This window comes from Conger conger, chromosome 15 (assembly GCF_963514075.1).
Source record: "Conger conger chromosome 15, fConCon1.1, whole genome shotgun sequence".
Taxonomy (NCBI): Eukaryota; Metazoa; Chordata; class Actinopteri; order Anguilliformes; family Congridae; genus Conger; species Conger conger.
The window spans coordinates 22,359,606-22,384,757 of NC_083774.1; the positions used below are offsets into that span (position 1 = coordinate 22,359,606).

General features: G+C 42.8%; 1 protein-coding gene across 3 annotated transcripts; it reads right to left on the reverse strand.

The window, feature by feature from the left end:
* Nucleotides 1-636: 636 nt before the first annotated feature.
* LOC133112105 (BTB/POZ domain-containing protein 10-like) lies at nucleotides 637-15,334 on the reverse strand. 3 transcript variants are annotated; one of them, XM_061222802.1, is made up of 9 exons: nucleotides 15,039-15,334; nucleotides 13,782-13,932; nucleotides 6,350-6,540; nucleotides 5,169-5,388; nucleotides 4,980-5,082; nucleotides 3,639-3,759; nucleotides 2,700-2,897; nucleotides 2,361-2,471; nucleotides 637-1,453 (listed from the first exon to the last, which is right to left on the reverse strand). In XM_061222802.1, exons 2-9 carry the CDS (start codon nucleotides 13,883-13,885, stop codon nucleotides 1,131-1,133), a joined length of 1,371 nt encoding a protein of 456 aa, XP_061078786.1. In that variant the 5' UTR covers nucleotides 13,886-13,932; nucleotides 15,039-15,334; the 3' UTR covers nucleotides 637-1,130. The 3 variants fall into 3 exon arrangements, with proteins under 3 accessions (XP_061078786.1, XP_061078785.1, XP_061078787.1); XM_061222801.1 differs by lacking the exons at nucleotides 13,782-13,932; nucleotides 15,039-15,334 and adding an exon at nucleotides 9,787-10,076; XM_061222803.1 differs by lacking the exons at nucleotides 13,782-13,932; nucleotides 15,039-15,334 and adding an exon at nucleotides 9,423-9,443.
* Nucleotides 15,335-25,152: the final 9,818 nt, after the last annotated feature.

A 25,152-nucleotide genomic window follows, 5' to 3' on the forward strand; every position in this document is an offset into this window, starting at 1 on the left:
TGCGGATACAGATCTGAATATTAGGGGCCGCTGCTCTGGCAGCTGTGGATGTACATGTAATGTTCACATTGTGGCATCGTCTTTAACGTGTACAAGGGCCGCAGAAGCAGAACGGGCAGAACACGCGCTTAGCTACCCGATGTGTCAGCAAGATGCGCAAGACGGCCTTCTGTGAGGCAAAAAGAAACTACTGTGCATTGTAGACGGGTCACGCGGCATTGAGCATGCGTATGGGGTCTATGGCCCACCACCTGAGGACATGCATCACTGTTCACCTGAGGAGGCTACCCTGGGTCCTGACCCTGAGGCTGAGAGGATGTGAATAACGCACACTACAGTGGCCATTATTGAACCACACCGCACTCAGGGTGGAGCCAGCCTGTGACCAAAGGAAGGCCTCATCAATTTTTAACTGGTGCCGTTAACGGGACCGATGCTTTAGTCAGCCGCATTAACGGCATCTGCTGTGTGCATTACGGGACTGATTGCAGAATGGGCTTTCAGCACGTTTGGTATTATCATAGCGTGATGCTAAAAAGTGGCGCGCAGTGATGTGCCCCCTCCAAACAAGGTTACCGAGACACTGATGCCATTAGCGTTATGCTGAAGTGTTCAAAAACCAGCAGGCAACACAGATTTCAGTTTTTTTTACATTTTTTAATTAAATATTAAATTGATGTTGTTAGGCCTTGCACAAAAGGATCCTGACTGCAGGAAGTGAGTCCGGCTGAAGAGAACAGATTCAGGCTGGTGATGTCATCGCCCCGCTGCTGCAAAGCAAACTGAGTAAAGGGGGAGTGGCCGGGACCTTCAACAGAGCCTCTAATCTGGGGCAGTGTCCCACAATTCCACAGTCTCCTTGTGCTCTGTCCCTGTGGGCACTGTTCGACACTGCAGTGCCAACGCCCCGTCGCCAAACCAGGGCTAATGGCATCGACAATAACAGCCCGTTTCAAAAAGAAGTGGCCTTGCACATCTCCCAAATACCTAATGAAAAATAAATCCTTTGGTCAAGTAAAAAAAAAAAAAAAAAAAAAATTAATCAAAAGAAACCAAACAAAAAGGACTACACTCCTGCCAAGTGTCCTGAAGCAGACGGTGTCCTTGGGGCTGGAAGGCTGGGGAGGGTCTCAGACAGCCGGCGAGGGGCCGTCGGGGTCAGGCTCGTTGCTGTGGTAGCTGTGGCCGGGCGGAGGGTGGTTGGGCAGGATGTCCAGCTCGTCCACCTGGGGCCCCGGGTGCAGCTCCACCAGCTGGTCCTGAGGGATGTCCGCGGCCGCGGCCGCCAGGTTGGTGATGGACTTGCTCTTCACGCACTGGAAGTCCACGTGCCGGCTCTTGCCCTCCTCCTTCTCCCAGGACATGCGGATGAAGGGCCGCTGCACGTAGTTGTAGATCACCTCCGGCCGCCCGCCCGGACGCTTCTTCACCTTCTCCTTGTACGTGGGGTAACCTGCAGGGGGCGATATCGGGCTGCTCACGCACAGAAACACAAGGCTAATGCCACTTTTTCTTTTCATGTTTTCTTCCACTTTTTCCGGATGTCCGTAAGCAGAGTCAATTCAGGACCAAAGACAAATGGATGCTCTCCTGCACAGCACACAAGATCAAGTGGCCCTTCTTACGGCACTGCAGAGCTTGTGGGTACCCGTTCAACCGGTTTCTGAAACCCTCCCATCACTGGGTGTTACTAGTGTTGAGAGACAGTCACTCTGGGGGGCTGCCAGTCGGAGTTAGCACTGGCACGGTCCATATTCCATACTGGACTGTGGAGGTCCATCTATGCACTATATCAGTGCTTTAACAGGACAAGCCACCCATCGGCCTCTAGTAGCATTTTTAATATCCCCAGATTGAGGGGAACTAATATGACAAACATGATTTTCCTACCAACTCCACGGGAAGCTTAAGACTTCATTCACCAGACCTGCTCAAAATAAGTGCTTTTACTTCTGATTGCTAAAACAATCTCTCTACTGTTCATAACCACCAATTGTGTGAGCAAGCAATTTTCAGTGAAATCCTTCAGGTTAGCTCCTGTAAATCCTGTAAGGTGCAGGCTAAGCTTTTTCATTCCTAAATCGGGTCTAAAAGTGTCAGGATCTTCAAGTCTTAAAAAGTTAATTTAAAAGTTGCTTAGCTGCTAAATAACATTTCCAAAACAAATATAAATTGAATCAAAAACAAAACTAACAACTCAGTTTGCTGGCTTGAAATTTCGAGCTCACTGGAGGCAACCATGATATTCTACCCTGTTGATTACCAATTTGGCAATAACATGAATAACATGAATATAAATGTACACACAGCTTTACAATAGAGATAAATGTGAGCTCAGTGCAGCAGTAAATAACTCTCACCTTCAATGCCCAGTCGGATCTTCTTCAGTCCCCTCTCCTTCAATACTGACTTGGCTACGTCCCGATTCTCAATATACTTGAAGAACCGGTACAGCTTTGTACTGTATATTACTGCAACAAAGGGGAAATAACATAACATTTTAAAACAATGTCAAACACATTTTCTAACAAAATCAACCTCCTCTGAATTGCACGAAGTATTTATTGATTTGTTTGTATGAAGTGCCAACATTTCACAAGCATTCCTGCATCACCAAAACTGCTATGCTACCCAACGATTTAATGCACGTAGAGGAGGTGAGAGTGAAAGGGAGAGAGGGTGAGAGGGTGAGGACTCACTCTGTGAGTACTCCTCTCCCATTTGAGGAGGGTACTCCTCGTCCCAGTCCACCACGTCGTCGTCCGTCAGCACCACGATGTGGCACTCCCTCTCCCCGCTCTGCGCGCTGGCCACCATCAGCGGCAGGATCATCTCCTCCAGGTAGAACTCAAACTGCCGCCGCGCGCCATCGTTAGACAGCTCGTGCATCAGGGCACCTGCACAGGGACAGGGCTTCAGTCCACAACAGAAACACACACACACAGGTGCACGCATACGCACGCGCACACACACACACACACACACACACACACACACACACACACACACACACAGGTGCACGCATACGCACACACACACACACACACACACACACAGGTGCACGCATACGCACACACACACACACACAGGTGCACGCATACGCACACACACACACACACACACAGGTGCACGCATGCGCACACACACACACACACAGGTACACAGGTGCACGCATACGCGCACACACACACACACACACAGGTGCACGCATGCGCACACACACGTACAGGTACACACACACACACACACACACACACACACACACACACGTACAGGTGCGCGTGTGCGCACAAGCACACAAGTACATGGACACACGTTCACGTAGGCACGGACATAAACACACACTCCTACCAAGCACTTACAGCAGTTTTTTGTATCAAATGCTGCTTTGAATTATTCATTAGATTTAAAAATGAAAATGAATGAAATATGAGGGTTTCATGCAGCAAAGAGCACACTCACTGCCTCACAGGCAATGCTTTTAGCATTGCATTAGCCCAGCAGCCTACACTCTCATATCTACAATGCCCACGGGCCCTTTACGAAGACCCACTTTAACACAAAAAAACAACCCTTTCAACAGAAACGACCCCATCTTAACAGACGCTAAACCCTGGACAGGAGAGGCGCATACTCACTGAGGTCTCTGCACTTGATGGTGCTGTAGTCGAAGGAGATGCAGAGATAGTCACATGCCTCCCTCAGCTCCGGGATGGAGATTCCATCGGGGCAGCGGATTATCCCAGATTTGTAGTAATCCTGCAGCGTGGAGCCACACACCAGACAAAGAAGCAGCCATTACCGACCCGCTGCTCGCAAAAACCTCTTCCCCTTTCCCCCCCGCCAGCCAAACAATAGCACCTTGCTCACAAACCTCCTACGTGCCAGACAACGGCACCCTGAAAGCACGATCCCTCTCTCGCCTGTCCTCCCACGAGCCGACGCAACCCCTCCCCAGCGCACACGTCTATTTAGTGCCAGGGAAACATGGGAGATTACTCCAGCGTGGAGGCAGAGAACAGGAGAAAAAAAAGCGAGCTCTTTCTATTGAGAGGATTCCATTTTAAAATGGCTCCTGTGCTGTTGTCAAGGCGAGCCCCCGTCGTGCTGCCCTCCTGCCTGTAGCTCACAGCATCCGCATACATTCCGTGATGTCACGAGCACTGCCACTTACATCACCATTTTAAATATTCATCTCATCCGCAGGCAGCCAATCAGAAGCGTTCAGACGTTCCAAACAACGCTAGGATCGCACAGCCCGGTATGTCCGCGGCGTAACGGAAACGCATTAATGCAGAGATGAAACGCGCTAATGCACATCGACAGATGCCAAACCGCCAGAACCCCTCTGCTCTTCTGCTGTGAGCCTGAGGCGATGGCTGTGGCATGATGGGATATGGAGGCAGGACTGAGCTGGAGTGTGTGGTGCTGTATTAGCAGCTGATCCTGGTAAATCTGGGTTACATAACAGTGCCTGGATAATCTGTCCCACAAACGCTATTTTCACACGCTGTAGTGTCCTCAATGTCAGCCCAGAGCAGCATACATGCAAATCACGCTGAGCTCTTCAACCCATACATCACGCACGAACCAGGCTCAGGACCAGCGAAATCAGCTCTCGCTCGACTCACAGAACACAGAACAACGACATTAAACAATCTATACCAGATTTGAAAGGAGACTTCCAATTATTCACTTAGTGTCTGACACACACTATAAGGTTCTCAAAATGAAAAACCAAAAATGAGTAAAAAACTAATTTGAAATGTTCATGTACCATTGAGCAAGGTGCTTAACCTGAATTGGTTCACTATAAATCCAACTGTATGGATTTAAAAAATAATAATAAAAAGCTCTGCAAGTCACTCTGGATAAGAGCATTGGCTAAATACGTGTACAAAAATTAAATGCAACTAACAGAAATCAGTTACAGAAATAAGTTTTAATTGAAAAAGATTTAATGCTGGGAACATACTTACCAAGATGGCCCTGAACACAGTGGAGCTGATTCCCTCAGCCACCTCGAACTCCCCCTTCTCGTTGGGTCTTGTGAAATTGTGTTCCCTTCCAGACCCGAACATCCTGCAACAAGCCAACCTCGTCTTAGCGACTGCGTCTTAGCAACACCGCTCCCAAACCCAGCCTGGTCTGGTGCAGTGGAGGCATACCTGCCCAGCATGGTGTTGGGTTGAGCAGTGAAGATGGAGGGGTCCACCACGAAGCGCGTGTTATCCACGATGAGAGTCACTCTCTCGGGGGCCCGCAGACTGCGCACCCCCTCCTTGGTGCTCTCGTACACAAACACCATCTCGCCTGGGCCCCGCCCCTCGCCGGTCCCGGGGCCGAGCGGGGCCCTCAGGGGCCGAGGACTGGGCTCCCGTTCACGGTCTGGGGACACATCAGGCATAATGCGTCAGCGGATGCAAGATCTACTTACCAGAAAACTCAAGTTAACACAATCAATATTTAGCATAGTTTTTCAAACTCATTCTGAAATATAACTCGTCTTTCCTCACTCTCTCACTCGCCCGTACAACCAGTAAGGTCAGAGCTTACAGCAGTGACACTCTAACTCAAAGCATTAATCAATCAATTACACATCAGGCTTACACCAGCCTCAGAAAACCAGAGAAGGGCTTTATCTACCAAGATCATTCACCGAACACCAGGGAAGGGCTTTATCTACCAAGATCATTCACCGAACACCAGGGAAGGGCTTTATCTACCAAGATCATTCACTTTTATGAAGGGCTTGAACTTTGTTGTAAATTTTTACTTGCCATATGTCTCAACAAAAAAAGAATTTCTGCAGCAGTTAACATTTGAAACACTAGCCTTTATAAATCTCATTGACAATAACAGCATGTACACTGTATATTGGTTTTATTTAGCTAGCCAACCTGTTAGCTCATCCATGGCATGCTCATCTTATGCTGCCCACATACACAGTGCAGTCTAAGTATTTGGACCGTGGTCCAATTTGTGTTCTTTTCACTCTGTAGTCCAGCACATTGGATTTGAAATTATTAGGCTGAAGCGCAAACTGTCGCCTTTATTTCAAGCCATTTCAGATCCATATTGGGTGATCCGTGTTTTACACACTATTCTACACATAGTTTCCCCCATTTTAGACCATGCAGTTAGGGTTGGGAATTAAGGGTTGCGGTTACTGACCAATAATGTGCTGGTCGGGTAGAGGTTAGGGTAAGGTGGGTAGGGTTACATTTACATTACATTTTAGTCATTTGGCAGACGCTTTTAATCCAAAGCGACTTACAAGGTTATGAATATATCCATATTGTGCTGGAGGGTAAGAGTTAAGGTTAGGGGTGGGGTTAAGGTAAGTCACCGATATTGTGCTGACGGGTGGGCGAGGTGACGTTCCTGATGCAGGGGGTCAGCTGACTCTCAGTTCGCTCGTGAGAGGAGTCGCGGGAGCGGTCGCCAGAGCGACGGCAGTCTCGGGAGTGCTCACCGCCTCCATGCACGTTCATCTTCGTCTCTGGCTCAAGGCCAGGGAGACCGGCACGACTCTGAGAACTGAGAGAGGAGTACAGACGCAGTGAGAATGGACCCAGCATGTTGTACACTCACAAAAACAAGTGAAGAACGAGTTACTTGCCTTCGCCTCAAAACATCAGCAACCGACCCAATGCACTTATTCAACAGCAGTGTATATAAAATGTTATATGCAAGAAATATAAGAAATGTGTGTTTCTCTTCAGAAATTGACCACTTTCCACTTATATCAAAAAAAGTCATGCACTTGAATTTGGGAGGCAACCCAAAGAACAGACAGCAAACAGAAGGGGCGGGAGGCCTTCATACAGGTCAAACTAATGAGGACAGCATTTGACACTTTAAGCTTCAAGCAGGGACAAAATGAACATAGGGATTAATTAAGGGATTAAGGTGTGCTATCTGGGATTCTTCAGGGTGAGTTTGGTTAGCAGAACAAGAGGGCACAAATGGAAATTGCCAAAGAAGAAATTCTGTAAAGATATTCAGAAGTATTTTTTCACATGGCGAGTGGTCACTGTGTGGAATATCTTGCCAGGACATGTAGTGGAGGCAGAAACACTGGGGGTTTTCAAGACCAGGCTCGATACGGTGCTGGATACTATTTAGCTTTTAGGCAAACTAAACGGTAGGAAAAGGCAAGCAGTAGCACTGCTGAGCCGAATGGCCTGTTCAACACATTATGTTAGGTTATTCGAATGATGACACCGAGTTACCAGTTCCATCATCTCCTGAAAAGCTTGACAATGACATTGCAAATCAGAGATTCTGGTGATAAAAGCACTTGGCGCTGGGAGGGATCTCGGCATGGAAAAAAGCTCAGTGTGCGGGTCGGACAGTGGAGACTCGGCCATAAAAAGCGTCTTTACTGTCCTGTGGCAGAGGAGGTCTCCATTGTGACCCCAGAGAGAGCCACTCTTGAACCAAGAGCCCTTAGCAACAGCTTCAGAGCTTCCGCACTGCGGAGTGAGCAACTTAATCCCACAATGCACATAAAATCCACTCCGATTAAAACAGCCTCTTCACTTTCTTCACTGGGTAGAGTATTCGGCACCTGCATTTTTAGTGTATAGCTTGGCTCCTATCTCTCTCCTTCCAGGATCCTCACATTACTGCACTACTCGTCTACATTCAGAAGCAACATGCAAATCACTGAGCACTGCAGCCACACCCAGGCAGAAAAGCCACACCCAGCTCCCCTGAAATGCCTGGCTACCTCCACAGCCTGCAAAGCAGTGGTTAGAAATCTTGTTCCTGGACATCAGCTAGAGATCTCCTTGAGGTGCTAATTAGTTGAATCAGGACTGCCAAACTAGGGTTGAAATGAAAACCTATAGCAGCGCTACTCAACTCCATTTTCTCACAAACCACCTTTCTATTCCAGCATTGCCGTTTTAACCTTTTAAAAAGAAGTAATCACACATTCACTCCTCAATTATTTAAAACGTTTTCACACAGAAGTGTGTTCATTGTTAATCTTGCATTGCCATTTAGTCACAATCAGTAACTCATGGCAACTTTCCACTGTGAAGAAGAAAGACATTTATGAATCCGCAGGCAGCCCATGAGCGTCAGGATTTCAGGATAATGGGCCAGTTTTGCTGACACAGATCAAGTCTAGTCCTAGACTAAATTAACAGTCCTGAATTTATTATTAACTTCATTTAACTTAATTCAGTCCAGGTTCTCACCTGTCCCCCGTCCATCATAATCCACATCAATATCCGTATCCGTATTTTCAAAAATGGCGATGTTTAACAAATTCAGCTGAAATGACAATTTATATTTATATTTGAAATAAACGTGATGAATAAATAACGTATTTCCATTTACAGCCCGAATCTAAAATACTGACACTACAGTTTCAGACAAGCTAACGTTTCTACCCGAGAGTTGATGGCAATTCGGGAGCTTGGTGCACAATCGCTTCAAATTAGCAGACCGGTGGTTTACACGGAGGAGGAGCTGCGACTGCGCGGCCGGGGACATTTGCTCACAGACGGTTCCACTCAGAATGACGCGGCCGCTTCCCCGGGAACCGAACAGCGGATCGGGGGAAACAAAGGGTGCCGAGAGGCGCGGAACAAAAGGTGACCACTGACAGGGAGCAGTTTCCCCGTCTTTTATAATCTACAAAAAAATAGTTGACAGACTTGACTAACCTATAAGGACGTTGTAAAACGACAGGTTTATACCAATCACACAACACGTAAATGCAAAGCTTTCTTGTCGATGCAAATGTCCATTCATAAATACTGGGAGACTCCCTTACTGCCTGAATGAATCATTCAACAGCAGAATGCCAATGTGCATGTCCTCTTAGCGTTGCCACGCCTCCGGTTTTAACCACCTTTGTCTGGGAGGCAATTCAATACGGAATTCGCCCGGTTCCAGTAGGTACATCATGGAATATAAAATAAAAAATAAAAAAATAAAAACATGCTGACACCATGGTATTTGGACGGTGCAGATTCCAGCTGGTTGCTCTTATGTAAAGTTACGTTTCTACATCCATTGGCTACTACATCACACATCAGCTCCTAGGCAACTAGAGGTTGTTATCAAGATCAACATACAGATAGGTTATAGAATAAATAACTGCATTTTCCAATGTAGTTATATAATATTCCTTCATCGCCAATATCAATTTTCCAGCTGAGATTTAAATGCCGTATACGAAAGACAAAAGAAAATATGGAATTGTTGATTAACTTTGCAGCAAAATTACAAAAACAGCAAGATATAACACATCGTAGCACTTCGGAAAATCTTTTCGGGGTCTGGCAAGTGAAATTAGCCGATAGCAACCCTCGAAAACGTGAGCAATCTAAAAAGGTTATGACATTGACTCTGTTGTCATTACCGTAGCTCATTCATCGTTAATAGCAAACAAACGTACAAACCGCTGATTTCTGAATTGTTTAAAGAAAATTATTTGTTCAATATTTCATAGTGATGACACTGTTGCTGTGCTGTAAAAGAATAAGAAGAGAGGAGCGATGAGTAGAGGTGAATCTCCCGAGCTACGGAACCTAGACTGTGGCTACCGGGACAGCCCCTTGTAACACGAGACATCCTACTGAAGGAAATAATGTAATTAAATCCTCTAGAAATCGCTTTCCACTGTGAACAACTAAAACTTTAGAAACCATTCATTCCCAGGGATAATGCAGTCAAGCATCCTTGTAACAACTCTAAATTAATCCAATGGATGTAAAACGCTCACACGGTGTTGAATCAGACAAAAGACAAGGATGTAACACGTACCCGTCTGGCCCGCACGATAAATTAGAGACAAAGCAGCACGAGATGAGCCGAGGAACGAGAGCGCACGCGACGTGGGCTCCTCTGAACAATGAAGCCTTGTCAGCCGGGTTAGCATCCTTGAGCATTACTTTCAAACTTCAGCATATTCTATGACCTGTCGTTAACATCCTGGCTGGCGCGTACAGTATCGCACCCAGTTATCAGGGTCGCTCAGTCATACAAGAAACCAAAAAGGGAGGAGACATACAGGAGTCTCGGATAGTGAGAATTCAGTTCGCAGTCAGACCAGTGGGACTGAATGGCTGGACGTGTTTTAACCTGTAGGGCACTGAGCCAGGCGTGCTGAGCACAGCCCTACTGACGTCGTCCGACGCCAATCAGCTTCTCACCGTGTCCGCATGGGATTCACCTCAATATGCGCTTGGCAGAAGAATCGAAAGAAAACGAGAGAGCGCCACGAGACACACTGGATATTTTGTCCCTCTACTAAAGTTACCGTTTCTGGACGAGTTTTCCCTTACTTAGTTCATAACTGCAAAAATAACGTTTACGGTTGCAAAGCCGGTCGAGTTTCGAATCAGTACATGAATTAATGAATACATCCAATTGTGCTCGACCAAGTGGTAATTGCTTTAGGTATTTTTCACCCGACCATGTAAAACGGTGAAATTAATGAAATAATTTAACAGTTTATATTGCCAATCCAATTGTAGAAGACGTTAACAGCACAGACTGTGGCTGTGCAAACAGTGGAGATGCACAAGGTGACCTAAAACAGGAACAAAGGCCCGAGACGGCACGTATTGTTTACTAAACTGGATTTATTTCAAGGACTGTTCAGTATAGTTATCCCACGCAAAACTGACCAACAGAAAGGAAATGACAAATCACAGGCCATTTGCTGAGAACTTATTTCTATAAAATGGAAAGCAGTTGTTCCAGTCTTGCAAGAGCAAAACTCCTGATCAACCACAAGGCTGTAGAAAATGGCTTGCTGCACTCGTCAAATGGTAGGTTAACTTTCCTGATAAAGTGTATGTTGCTGCTAGTGGTTACATGGAGGTACACAGTGTACCAAATTAAGACACACCAAGTCAACATATCTAGTTCTGCAGCAAACTTTACCTCGTTTGTCATTGTCTCAGTCACAGAATAAGGCAACATCATGGCTTTGGAAGAATGCATTCTATATTTGGACATCCCCCTTTCTAATAATATAAGAAATTCAGATTGTCTGAAACTGCTAGCTGCACAAAAAACAAAAGTTTTGAAAGGATTTCAACTAGGAACTACAGTACCCATCAGCTATAGACTCATTTGGACAAGTCTAATAGGGCTGTCAGACAGAACAACAGAAGGTACAGGCTAAATGACAGAGCCCTCTAGACGACAGGAAAGGATTTCATTAGTGGGGCATCAGAAGGTTAATCTGCCAGAGAAAGGGTTATGAGTCAGTCTCAAAGACCATCTGTTGAGAATCCCATTAAGGTATCTTACCTTACCATCACTCCTTTTGCATAAGAAATAGCAAAAGAGAAAACGTCTTTTCTACTTACTCAGGGGTCCCGTGTGAGACCATTTGGTCAAATTTTGTGATCAGTTTGCCACAGAACTTATTAATTAGTGGGAGTTGCAGACTGGAGGTGGTCAGGCTTATATTTTTGGGTTTCTTTTTCCTCTATTCAATCGAACCCAAGCTCAAACAGCACACAATGGTATGAATAATTTTGCAGCAGCTGGATGCTGAGATTGTGTAGTATATCCAGAATCTGCTCTGTTGGAAGTAGGCAGGCAGACACCGTCAAATGTCATTGCTGGGTTAAGGCCCTGACACACCATGTCGACGTCAAAGAACTAACGGTAACAAGGCTGACTGTCAGATCGCTTTGAGTCGCCTAATGTTGCCTGTATAAAGTTGCACTCAAACACAGCGCAAAGACTACAGCTGGCCACTGACATGCACGTCCGCTCTGCACCTGTGTGCGAGGAAATACCAGGAGGTGGTGATAGTTCACAATTTTTTAAAAAGCGGAAGTGGAAGCCCTAGAATTGTGGGAAACAAAGATAAACCTTTGCCCTGTCATTTTCAGGCCACTCAATCTTCTCAATATGTCTCATCTGGCATTGGATTTGTCAGACTTTGGTCTTTTGCTTGTGGAAGAAAATAAGAGGGGGGGTGAAAAATAAGGAGAGAAACTGCACTAAATGGGTGAAATTGTGGATATTACATTGACAGTCTCAAGGGGCTTTCGAGAGCTAGAATTAAATATCATAGCTTCTCTGTACTGTTGTAAAGAGATTGCCTCTCCTGATCAGTTGGTCTTGGTTTCTTAATTCCAGACAGGCATTTCTTGCAAAAATTGGCAAATTGTGATTACAAGGATATGTGTGCCCTCTTTAAAGTGCAGATACAGATGCTTGTGGCTGTGCCAGGTGGGCTAAGAGGCACAAAGCAGATCAAATCCAGGTTCAAATTTGATGGCAATACCACCAAAAATTAGCATTTGGCATTGTTTTTCAAAGCTGTCCATGCAGGTTGCCAAAAATCCTTTCCGCGTTTGCATTTGGTGTGAAAGGGTCAACCCGGGATATCCGTCCTGGGACCACAACCCTGCTCACGACCTAGGAATTACCTGGGGTAGATACATTTTGGCTTTGGTATGAAAGGGAAATCCTGGGATTCAATCACGGAACCTTATTGGTCATGGCCAGAGATGTGCCAGTAGCGCATGTCGGTAATGGCACTTGGTGAAGTTTTGTTTTAAATTTAGTAGTCATTCTTTATTTCAAGAATATCGTTTTGCAAGATGTGGTTTCACTACCATTCTACTATTTGTCCACGCTTAATGTTAATATAGGTTTATTTAACAGTCCATTCACTCCAAACTCCAAAACTAACATCTAAATAACGCAATAACCTAAACTACATCAGGCAAAACCAAAGACACTTATTTTCTGAGAGATGCAATAAAAATGTTCAATAGTGTAAAAAAAACAATTTACAATGAATATTTTCTAAATTGTATCTTCTGGTGAGTACTCAATTACAAGTAAATGGTCCCACCCCTAGTCCAAATTTATAGCATTAAAATATGGCAACCATACTGCCCATCTGAACAACAAAAATCTGATGAGAATCACATTTCAAAATATGCACTGGGCCCTTAATGTCTTAATACATTGTGTAGTATAAGGCACATTCCACATACAGTCAGAACTGCACTCTAGTGCTTTGGGAGCTCAGCTTATAACCAGAAGGTTGCAGAGTTAAATCATGACAGGTAGTCCTACTGCTGTGCACTTAACACCCTAGTGGACACTATTCTGCAGTTAAATCCTTAATGTGTGGAGTTAAATCTCGAATGGTCATTGGTATTGGTTAAATTACTATCACTAACAATCTACTATCTACTATCACCCTGCTTTTCAGAGTAAAATCTGCAGTTAGATGTCTAATGGGCACTACAGCGCAGTGAAAGACAATTTCTTTCTCCTACTGAGAAAAAAATCTGAGGTGGCAGTATAAGCAACCACACAGCACAAAACATAATACAGCTGTAAAAGGTAACTACAGCTGCAGACATCCAGTCTCAAAAACAAACTTCCTTTTCCAGATTCTCAAGAGACAGAGTTGTAAGACACAAAGTACACACAAAGCTCCGTTTTCACTCCTATTTGGGAGAATCAAAGCACAGGGGCTGCATGTTACTGAGATTCGGCCTAGATCATACTCAAATCATACTTCAAATTGGGGTGTTGGGAACAAACAAATATCCCCACCAACTGACTTGAACACTGACTCTTTCAAGTACCTAAATTGTCTTTGAAGCATCACATTTGGCAGCTACTTATAGTTAAATGTCAGTACATTCGGGTCAATAAGAATTCATTATTCAAGTAAAGGTTTTAGTATCAATTTGAAAATTCAACAGAGGCTATAATGTCACACACCGACTTGCCTTTCCTGGAGAAATGCGAGGTAGGCTACCGCTCACCTTGAGTGTCTGTAGAGTTTGCGGGGCCTGCTGCTGTTGGTCTTTGGGTCCCAGTTTTCCGTGTCACTGGAGTTGCTGTCATATGAATGTGGACATGCTGCCATTACACGTGCAATGAGATCGCCACTGCAGGTTCTTCAGCGTTCATTACCTACCATTTCACACAAACAGTGTGAGGAGTGAAATTAATACTCAAGTGATCATTGTTTTTTACGATAATGTGCTTTTATTTTCCAAATTCCAGAGGTTGGTCTTCATTCCGCTTGAGTAATGTTAGCTAGCTACATTGTATTGTGAGATATTATTTGTATATTATTTTGTACGCTGAAATATTGAAAAGGGAAAACAGGTATCCAAGAATCTCAAATCCAGGACTGACGGATTTGTCGGGTGTGAAAATACTAGCCAACTCATTTACGAGCAGATGTGCAATTTATCCACATTAAAATTTAATGTGACATAACGTTGGGTTATATTTATGGAGTAAATCTGATATTTAGCCAACTCGTCTTGGGTAACTTTAGCTACGACTACAGATTGTTTATGTCGTAAGTTACCGAGTTAGCGGTCCAGCAGCTAATAATAGCATCACGACAAGAAGACTGATATGGCTATGTAACTCTGCTGCGACTAACGTTACAGAAACACGAAACGCTAACGTTAAGTAATATTAAAGTAGCCAGCTTTACTGTCGAGTTACACTTCAGGAACGTTCGTAACTGCAGCAAGTTAGCTAGCTAGCTACAGTAACGTTAGCTAGCTAACTTTGACATCTTTAATGTCACATCTAACATCGCATAACTAGCTAGTTAACTTAGCCTAACGCAACATAGCCAAGTTAGTGCTAGCCAGTTAGTTATTGTGGTCAAGTTAGATATAGTTAGCCAACTGTTAGCTACTGGCTAACAGAGTCAGTCGAATTTAAGGCAACAGCATCCGAGTTGGCTCACGCCAACAAGTTAGCCACTATTGTCACTAACGTTAGAGTACCAATCCATTCAGTACAATTGAACAGACAAACCGAGTAGCTAGCTAACATTACCTAGCTAAGCATATGATACATGAATTAGGAAAGATAGCTAGCTAGTTAACTTAGCTAGCTAAACAAGCTAGCTAGCAATCTGTTATTGCTAGCCATGAAAGCACATATTGTAAATGGTAACGTTAGCCAAATTGTTTATTATAAACTAATATTGATCGATTAGTTAAGGTTAACTAGCTAACTTTTATGAAATAAAATTATAAGTAATTTCTTACTTTATCAGGATCGAGCTCCACTCCCTTGCTCGTTTTGCGCAAATGTGATCGGTACGGACGCCGGACGGTGGTGTGTTGTAGCTAGCTACAGCGCTCTTGGTGGTAAAGTTACGTTGTGTTCTGCCCTTACGTTAGACAGGAGGCAGGATGCTTGCTGGATCAGGTCAGAGGGTTGTACAGGCTAATTTGGCCGGTCAAACAACCGAAAGGATTCATCAGCAGTGTGCATAGTGGTGCATACAGTTATAGATATGCATACTTGATGTGTGTGTGTCTGTCAGTCAAATCCATTAATGGCTTCTCTCTTTGAAAGTTTCAAACGGATCTGGTAGATTCGGTTCGGGTTCGGCAGCGTGCGTGCTTACGTAAGCCTACACACCGTCGAGATATTACAAGAATGGTCAAAAACAAAACAAGAATGGTAACTGAATTACACAATGGTTCATAAACCAAAACAACGACCGTATACTGTTTGAAATCCAGTACGATAGCAATACATATTTTTTCAAAATATAGCATATTCTGTCATGGGAAACTATTTTAAAGGAATTTTCCTGCTGGGTCAATTTCTCAAGTTTACCCGAATTGTAGCCGACCTGTTTTTTTGTACATTTTTTTTGGACATGTAACCCAATTATTTGTTATTATTATTTTTTAGTGGCCTTCAATTAAATAAAAAGACCACGCGAGTTGAGATGTGGAAAATACAGTCAATAATTCACTGAATACTACACTCAATCGTTCAAAAAGGAACCCTTGGAACCCTAGAAGAACCCGATCTAGTTCAAGAGTTTCCTTGTCAGGCAAAATGATCCTTATCTGGGAGCTTTCACACTTAACCCTTGTGTAGTCTTCACATTCTCAAAAATGACCCGCCTTCACTAAACCCCTAAAAATAATTTAATTTCTATTTTCAGAAAGAAACAACCTGTCACTCATCACAAACTTTGTCATCAAATTTCAAGTTTAAAAATTATGTTTTAGGGGATTTTCTCTGCTGTTAAACATAGTGGCTGGTCATTTTTTACCCTTAAGACAACACAAGGGTTAACACCTACGACAGACCCGCAAGTCCTGAAAAGGGCTCCTCGATGGAGACAAACCAACGAACCTTTTTTTCTGAGAATGTAATAGAAACCTGTTACAGAAAGCTCAGTCGGCCTACACGCTAGCAATGTCAAATCTCCAGGCTCATGCAATAACCTCTGACGTTAAGCTTGTCTGCTTCATCGCAATTCGAGGCGCAACTTCGTTTTTTGAAAACACCGGCATGGAAGGTGATATCACGAGAAAATAATCTTAACGTTAAGTTTGACGGCTCTGCTTAGAATGTAAGACTTCGCAGACAGGGTAATAACGTTGCCAATATTTATATTTACATTTCTTTCAACATTTAACGTCAATTTCACATACATGCATGCTAATGTGCATGTTCATCGTTGCATTCATCAACGTTAGTAAGAACATTCGGTTTAATAGCTACTGCCTGCAAGGCCTATGTCAACTCTGCAAGATACAGCGGAAATCTTAAGGGCTGCAAAGAGATTTTAACCTGACATATTTAGCTAAGGTTTGGTTAGGCAATGATAAGCAGTAAAATACTCAAGGACACAAAAATTACTACAAATCTGTAGTTTATTATTTAAAAAAGGTTTTTTGTTCTTAACAATATCGTAAAAAAAATAATTATATATTAAAAACAACGACAGCAACAAAACAATATTGCTAACTAGCAAAGGGCTGAATTTTCTGACAGTCACAGTTAAAGTGCACAAAGGTTTCTGTTGCATTTCATTGACGTACATTTACATTATATCAGTTAAGCATGTTCCAATGCAACTATAATGAAGGTAAAATCAGCAACAATCAACATAACAAGAATACATGGCTTGCATGCTGTTCCTGGAACAGTAATAATATACTGCATAGGCCTAAACCATATGTCATATGGCACATAGACAGATATTTTTTCACCTTGTAAGGTCATCTGACAAGTAAACACATTGTACAATGTTATCGCAGGTTGTTCTTCAACCATTTGGTCCTAGACGAAGGCCTATATTCCGTTAGCTTAATATTTTATTTTTGAATAGTTAGATTATATAGGCATATAAGAACCCGTTCAGGCTAAATGGTCATATCCTACTGATAGGCCTACTGATTAATCACATCATGAAGCATACTTTTTACGTTGTAGTCTATAGACCAGGCCTATTTTAAACTGCATCAGGGAATACAAAAACTCCTATAGCTACATTTGATGATGAGGATACGTCGTGAGGTTCGTTTCTGCACGTCCACTAAAAAAATAAAATAATAATAATAATACTTTAACGTGGAGGTAGAAGCTTTTCTAGGAGGTTCAATATATATTCGACTTCGTTCGGGGTCAACTCTTCCAGTCCTGGTAAATCTTCAGGAAGAAGTCTCCGAGTCCGCACTCGTTCTCCTCTCTCAGAGTTTCGGAGTGAAGCTGTGTGGAGATCTTTAAGTTTCATCTGAAGCCAATCCTGTCTCGCTTGTACGTGTTTGTGCTCTCCCAGATTGTGCATCAACTGCATTTCACTGACAGATCTTTTTCTGTGGAACACAACAGAAACGTGCATTCATTTCAATTGGTCAGTTTCAGTCAACGTGAAAAAGAAATGATCCGACAGTCACTTGCGCACACCGCATCTTTTCAAGTAAGTCACCTACAATCCAACCACAGAACACAATGATACACGATAGGCAGGAGTGTTACGATTTGACTATAAACATCTAGGTAAAGGCTATAAATCTGAGCAGAATGAAAATGACTTACCTCAGAGGTGTTCCTTCAAACTGCGAAGAACAGTACAAGATACATACGATAATTATTAGAACAATATTGTCCAAACTTCTGATGGTAAACATTTTGGTGTCCTGTCAAACGAGGAAAAATAGTTTAGTGCATGTTTACAGTTGCGCTATGTGTGTTTCTTTTGAAAGCATACACATAAATGCCTGCTCAATTATATAGCCAATAGGCTTACCATTTTAAATGTGTTTAGCAGAAATGGCTATACTTATGTAACTGTTATGATTGTGTTAATGCCTGAAAATACATTGTATTGCATATAACGGCTACTGGAATCAAATAATATTGAGTAACTTTATCGATTTAAGTAGGTGGTACTTACCACTAGCCTACTTGCCGGTCTTGTCTCTGCTAATTGTGATGCACGCAGGCTTCGCGCTAGAGTAAACCCAGTTTGTAGATCAGCCTATCAGTTGAGATTAGTGTAAGTCTCCCAAAGATCCTTTTATAGCCCTCTGGTCATTGATGAGCCGCCTTCATTATTGGTGTTGATGTCACCCCTTGCCTTGATGGGGACAAGCATGCGCATGAGAACCAACACACCCACTAATTCAGCTTTCAGCACCTTTGCTTACTGAAGGACCCAAGGAATTGCCCTGCTTTTGAACTGCTGCTTATCTCTGTGATGCCAAACAAGTGTCCTAAAATCAACGAAATCAGCAAGGATGCATTTATGACTTCAACCCTGGGTAGTCATATACATCTTTCACTGGTTTACTTAAAAAAAATATATATATGAAAGTATGTATATACTTTCTTACCTATATGCATGCCTTTTTATCATCTCTGACTGAAACAACACTAATAGAACAAAATCAAAATCCATTCATTTTATTTAAACTTTGATTTCTGGTAATAACAATCACTGATTCAAAACCTAAATATAAAATGAACTGTGGCACTATAAATAAAATATTATCATATAAAATAATGTTTCCATCAAGCATTTAACTGGTATTATTTATATGAATACATGCATAGAAAGGCAAACCTCACACAGAGTGCAGTGCCAAATTCAGCTCTGCTGAAGCTGGAGTATTTCGGAGTTTCGACAAAAATGCATTCGTTTAAATGTTTTCAGTAGCAATGACACAACCAATGAAACATGCAGTGTTGCACTATAAATTAAAATGGAATACATTCGAGGTGTAGTGAAAGATGCCAGCTTTCCGTGGAGACCTACCTGTGTCTTATGTGATCCATGGGAAGTGGCCAACCCTGACCCATTTTGACAGACAGGCCCATGATGACACATTCATTAACCATGAGAGAAGCTTTCTAAATGTGGACGAGGAATGGCTATGTCATGACATAGGGAATAAGTCCCTAAGATGAAACCAGCAGCTCTGGCCTATAGATCTTTCCTCATGTTGTGGTTAGGGTTTCGTTCGGGGCAAAACGCATGCCTTCTGCCACTCACATGATGAGAAAGTGTGTGACAGCAGATGGCAGGCAGTCCAGGACGGTTTGTGTAAGGACATCTGCTTTCAGGCCATGAGACGCACAAGTCAAGAGAGGGAAAGTCCTTACCTCTCCCTGTTTTTTGGGGAATATGTATTCAGTCAATTTAGGATTTATCCAGTTCCGCTGTTGAAAAGGATAGCGTACGCCTATTTTATGCTAAATTTGTGGATGAACGCAAACTTTATTTACAGGTGCAAGATGGGCCTCACAGGTGGAAAGCAAGTGCATATCAGATTCACAAGATTTATGGATGAACAACTTGAATTTGTTGACCTGCTTCACCCTCCCTGTGACACTGTTATGGCCCATCCTGCACTCTCCCTGTTTAGGCGATACCAACCAAACAAATTGACCTTTGCCCTTTGTCACAGCTCCTTAACTCCATGCATGGGGCTGGCAGGGGACCTTTCAACCCCCAAATTAAAGTTCTCATTACCTCATGCTGGGGAAATGGCAGCCATGTCACTATGAGTATGCGGCAGCCAAGGGGTTCACAGTCTGGCAGCGATCAAGGTGAAGTGTCACTGCCACGCCACAAAACAACAAAGGTTGTATCTGCATTTTTAACTTTGCTTCAAAAAGCAGAACTATGCAGCAATCTGTTACTCTTAAGTTTTCTTGCACTGCAATAATTAAAGAAAGTCAAGAAAGTCTAGATGCTTAGGTATCTAGGCACCATGGCTTAGACCATGGTCAAAATATAACTTTAATTCATGAAGTACTGGTTGTTGTGGCTTTTTTGTTTGGAATTATAGTTTAATTAATTTTGTTCCTGTTGCACTGAAAGTGGAAGTTAGACCATTCCCTAGCAACGACCTGTTTTACTGATCTCTTACTGTCAACCATGTGCTGGCTTTATTTTTTTTATTTTTTTATTTTCAGTCTCTAGAGTGTAAACTTGACGTTTCACTTCTGTGACTGGCTGTCTGCCTGTGGGTGGTGTATCTTGGGATACTGTCAGCATAACATGCTGTAGTTTAGTGTTCTGTTTATTTTCTTTATCTTTATACAACTTATACAGTTTAATATTTGCCACAAGGTAGTTCAATCTATGACTTTTGAGTATTCCCTGAGATGTAAAATGCTTCATAGAGTTGGTATAAACCTCTTGTCAAAGTACTGCAGTATTTGTGGCATCACAATATTTACATTTACATTTTAGTCATTTGACAGACGCTTTTAATCCAAAGCGACTTACAAGTGCATAGGTTCTTCCACAAGTCAAAGCATCACATCCATAACTAGGAAAATACACATGGAATGCTGTTCTAAACATATAGTCATCGTAAGTGCCATATTTTTATTATTATTATTTTTTTTGTTTTTTGGGGGGGGGGTTAGACAAGGAGGATAGGGATATCAGAAAGCGGGGGCGGGGGAAATCAGGAGGGAGGACTAAGGTAGAGTTTGAAAAGGTGTGTTTTGAGTCTGCGTCGAAATAGGGGGAGGGATTCTGCTGTCCTGACAGTGGTAGGCAAGTCATTCCACCACTGAGGAACCAGAACGGAAAACAGGCGTGAACGTGCAGCTCGACCGCCAGGTGCACGTAGAGAGGGAACCATAAGGCGACCAGAGCTGGCAGACCGGAGTGGTCTAGCTGGGGAGTAGGGAGTGATCAAGGATTGTATGTAGTGTGGGGCAGTCCCCTTAGCAGCCTGAAATGCCAACACTAGGGCCTTGAATCGGATGCGTGCGGCAATAGGAAGCCAGTGGAGGCCAATGAGAAGCGGGGTGACATGAGCCGACCTGGGCTGACAGGTGATCAGGTGGGCTGCAGCATTCTGGACCAGCTGGAGGGGCTTGATGGCACAAGCTGGGAGACCGGCTTGGAGGGAGAATATCTGAACGGACAGCATACCAAATGGTGTTTCTACTCCACAGCTCATTGTGGCCTGTGGTTCTGTCTCTCACTGGTGTGATTTCAGTTCCAGCCTGAAGCTGCTGGACTGCTCTGGCACGACAGACTCATTTATGACTCAGAGAACAATGTAAGTGCTCTTCAAAGTCTATTTTGGGTGCTAAGGGCAGCAGGTCAGGCCGAGGGCTTTTCGGTTGAGAGTGTTACAGGTGTACAGAGAGAACTGGCAGTGGCAAGGCCGTTAGGAATGCTTCAGCATCTCACACCTGATGCAAACAGCAAACAAACATGATGCTTCCTTCCTTAGTTACTGTTGCTATGACAACACCACAGTTCCTGCCCAGGACATATTAAAAGTAAGAGGCCAGAACACATTAGTTCACAAGTCAATGAAATTATTCCTTCTGCTTATAACAATAGGGCGTTTCAGATAAAGAACGCTTGGGACTGAAGAATTGCATTACACAAATGCTACTCATTGGTTCTTTTGAGTCCACAAGTCATAGACAGTACAGATGGACAGGAAAAACATTGATGGACATTCTATGAAATATACAGATAATGACTTTAACAAATTTTCAGATGTTAAAAGAGCATGTAATGGCCACCGTGTATTGATGCTGCTTTAGATGGCTAACAAACAATATAATATGTGAACTTGGAAAGTACATAAAACAGCAGCATCACTGCTTCATCACCACCTGTTGCAGTACAAAGCAAGCTGACAGATAAACACATCTTATTAGCTGGCTCCAGGTATCCAGCCAGCAGAGGCTTCACTTGCAGTCTCTGGTATTTGTGCACAATTCAGGAAAAAACAATAGCTATACCTATTATACCTTATACTTAAGTCTTTTAGCTCACATTAAATGATCAAAAGATATGCCAAGCTGTGGTTTGACACATTGATAATTTCAGTCCCCCAGATAAATGAAGACCCTAAATGAATGAGCCAGTTTTATGTACAAGTGAGAAACAGGGACTTTCAGTACAACAAAACTGAGAAAATGAATCTGAATTTATCCATATGCAAGTATTCCAATCATCTAAAATTCTTTACATTCATATTCTATACTGGCCATTTTGAATTTGACTCAAGATTTAACGTATGTGACTGTAGCCTGGATTCAATTAATGGTCATACTTAACTTTGATTTGCATAAAGGATCATTTCAAATTCCCAATCCAACTTTGTAAAGAAAAACAACAATCAGGCTACCTTTTACTTTGAGTCCAGGTTGGTTGGTGACAGTAATATGACTACATAGTTATGACATTGTTGTAAATATATCTGGAATGCATAATTGGCTCATGGTAACATGGTAATAGTCTGATAAAGAACCATCCATCGAGTTCACTGTTGGCAACAGAATGTTGTTCTCATATTACAAACATAAATTTTGTACACACAGTGTATATTTACTTTTATTTTATTTTTTGTCATAAAGTAAGGCTATAAAAGTAATATGTGTACCACCTTCATCCATATTTTTCATAATTATATTCCTCCATCCATCTAGTGGGACATTACTGACACAAACTAGGAGTGCATAAAACCCATAAAAATGCTCCATTAATATGCAATATTTAGAGAAGCCTTTACAACTACGGAATGGATAGGAATGCAGCCAGAGGCCAGGGTGTGTGCGTGTGTGTGTGTGTGTGTGTGTGTGTGTTTGTGTGTGTGTGTGTGTGTGTGTGTGTGTGTGTGTGTGTGTTTGTGTGTGTGTGCGTGTGTGTGTGTGTGTGTGTGTGTGTGTGTGTGTGTGTGTGTGTGTGTGTGTTTGTGTGTGTGTGTGTGTGTGTGTGTGTGTGTTTGTGTGTATTTGCTGCTGCAGCCCATCCACTTCAAGGTTCAATGTGTGTTCAGAGATGCTTTTCTGCATACCTTTGTTTTTTGAGTTACATTTGAGTAACATTTGAGGTACTGTTGCCTTCTTCTAAGCTTGAACCAGACTGGCCATTCTCATCTGACCTGTCAACAATCATCTATATATACTAGATACTCAATGAATATTACAGATTGCATTCAAACTTATAAAGTGGGTGAAAAGGCAGGGCCCTGCCCTGGTTCTGGTTCTCTTCAGTGACAAACTCTGCAGGATGTCAGGCCCATAGATTGCAGGCCTAGATTAGTATCCATGTGGCTTTGATGTCAGAGGACATCAGCATTCTTAGATGCAATATAATATTGCCCCATCCAATTACCCTGTTCCTCTCTCTAAGGCCATAATTTAAACACACCATAGCAACATATCTTACACTCAGCACTTAATTGGTCAATTAAAGCAGTTACACAGCTAATTGAACTCACCTGGTTCTTGGGTCTGAATTGGTTGCTGATATTAATGTGAAAACTGAAAACCAGCACACCCTGCAGCTCTTCAGGACCAGGAGTAAGGACAACTGCTCAAGAGTTTACAGACAAGACTGTTGTGCTAAGATACTCAATCCACCCTACCTGGCACCAACAATCATTCCATGGTCTCAGTCACTCACGTCCTGCGGGGCGAGGTGTCTGCAGGTATTTGCTCCTACCATGCGCTACAAAACCTGATTTCACTCATTATTTTACCTGCTTGGTTCAGATAAGCTAATTAGCGAAATCAGGTGGTGTAGCGCAGGGTTGAAGCAAATGCCTGCGGACACTGCGGTCTGCAGGACGAAGAGTAACGCTGCTCTCCACCATGTTTGCATGCTTTTATGGAGTTGCTGCCATATGATTGGCTGATAAAATTTTTGCATTAATGAGGGGGTGTACAGGTCTAATAAAGTCGCACTGAGTGTATGCTTTTTTGCTGTTATAAAAGGCATGATTCCAGTACAGATACACAGGATATGCTTTTTAATAAACTCCTACCACAAGAGGTCACTGTGACTCTGTGTAGCTGTCTCCAAAGACAAAATGGATGCACTTTTTTATAGGTTAGGAAATTTGACTTCCCAGATTAAATCAGAAGTAAGAAGCCTGGGTGCAATTTTAGACTGATCTAATCTCATATCAACAAGGTGACCAAAATTGCACTAGGATATAGTGCGCACTCCACTACGATATCAAGCACACTGCACTAGGATGTAGAGGGGACATTCCACCAGGATTTCTCAGGTCACTGCTGGATTAGTTACTTTCAACATGGCAGATGTCCACAGGGATTCCTAATCAGAAAGAAAATACTTTCGGGAATAACTATGTATTGTAATATGAATGCATCTTTTAAAAATGTTGCATTTTGGAAATTGTTTTGTTATGGTTTCAAACAGCTCTGAACCAAAATGTAGTATTAGAGTGTAGCCTCTGGGGTGAAAATTGTGTGAGAAATATTTGAGTGAATAATGTTGCCTTATGTGAGTAATTAGTAAGTTTTCATTAAATTTTCCACCCAGGTGAAAAAAACAATGCCCTTTTTCCTGCCATAAAATGCCTCCAATGGTGTAATATGACAGTATTATTTATGACTTATAAACAAGGTAAAATATTAATGTCTGCAAATTCCATTTCATACACTTCTAATGACAGGTACCGATAATAATGCATTAAATCAGGAGGGTTTTGGATGTTCAGTACAGTTTTTCTTGTTTTGCCTAGGGAGTGAATGAATGAGAGCATGGTTATTCTCCTCTGCGATTCAGGAACATGTAATATGTGTTAATCCAACCCTGCAGACCTACTTATCATCCAGGCTGGGAGCAGTGATAAGTTCTCATTATTACATGTCTGGAACATCAGTGAGCCCACTGTGTTCTTTATTCTGTATTTAGGCTGTGTGCTTTGTATTATATTGCTGTAGAGTGAACCTGCTGTGCATGTTATATGTTTAGAAGATGTGTGGGCTTCATTTAGTGCTGTAGGGGAGGAGGGGAACCAGTCCCATTATTGCTGTGCTGGTCCTGTCTGCTTTATCACAAACCTGCATCATTTCACTAAACATTTAAACTGTTCATTTCAGCAGTCA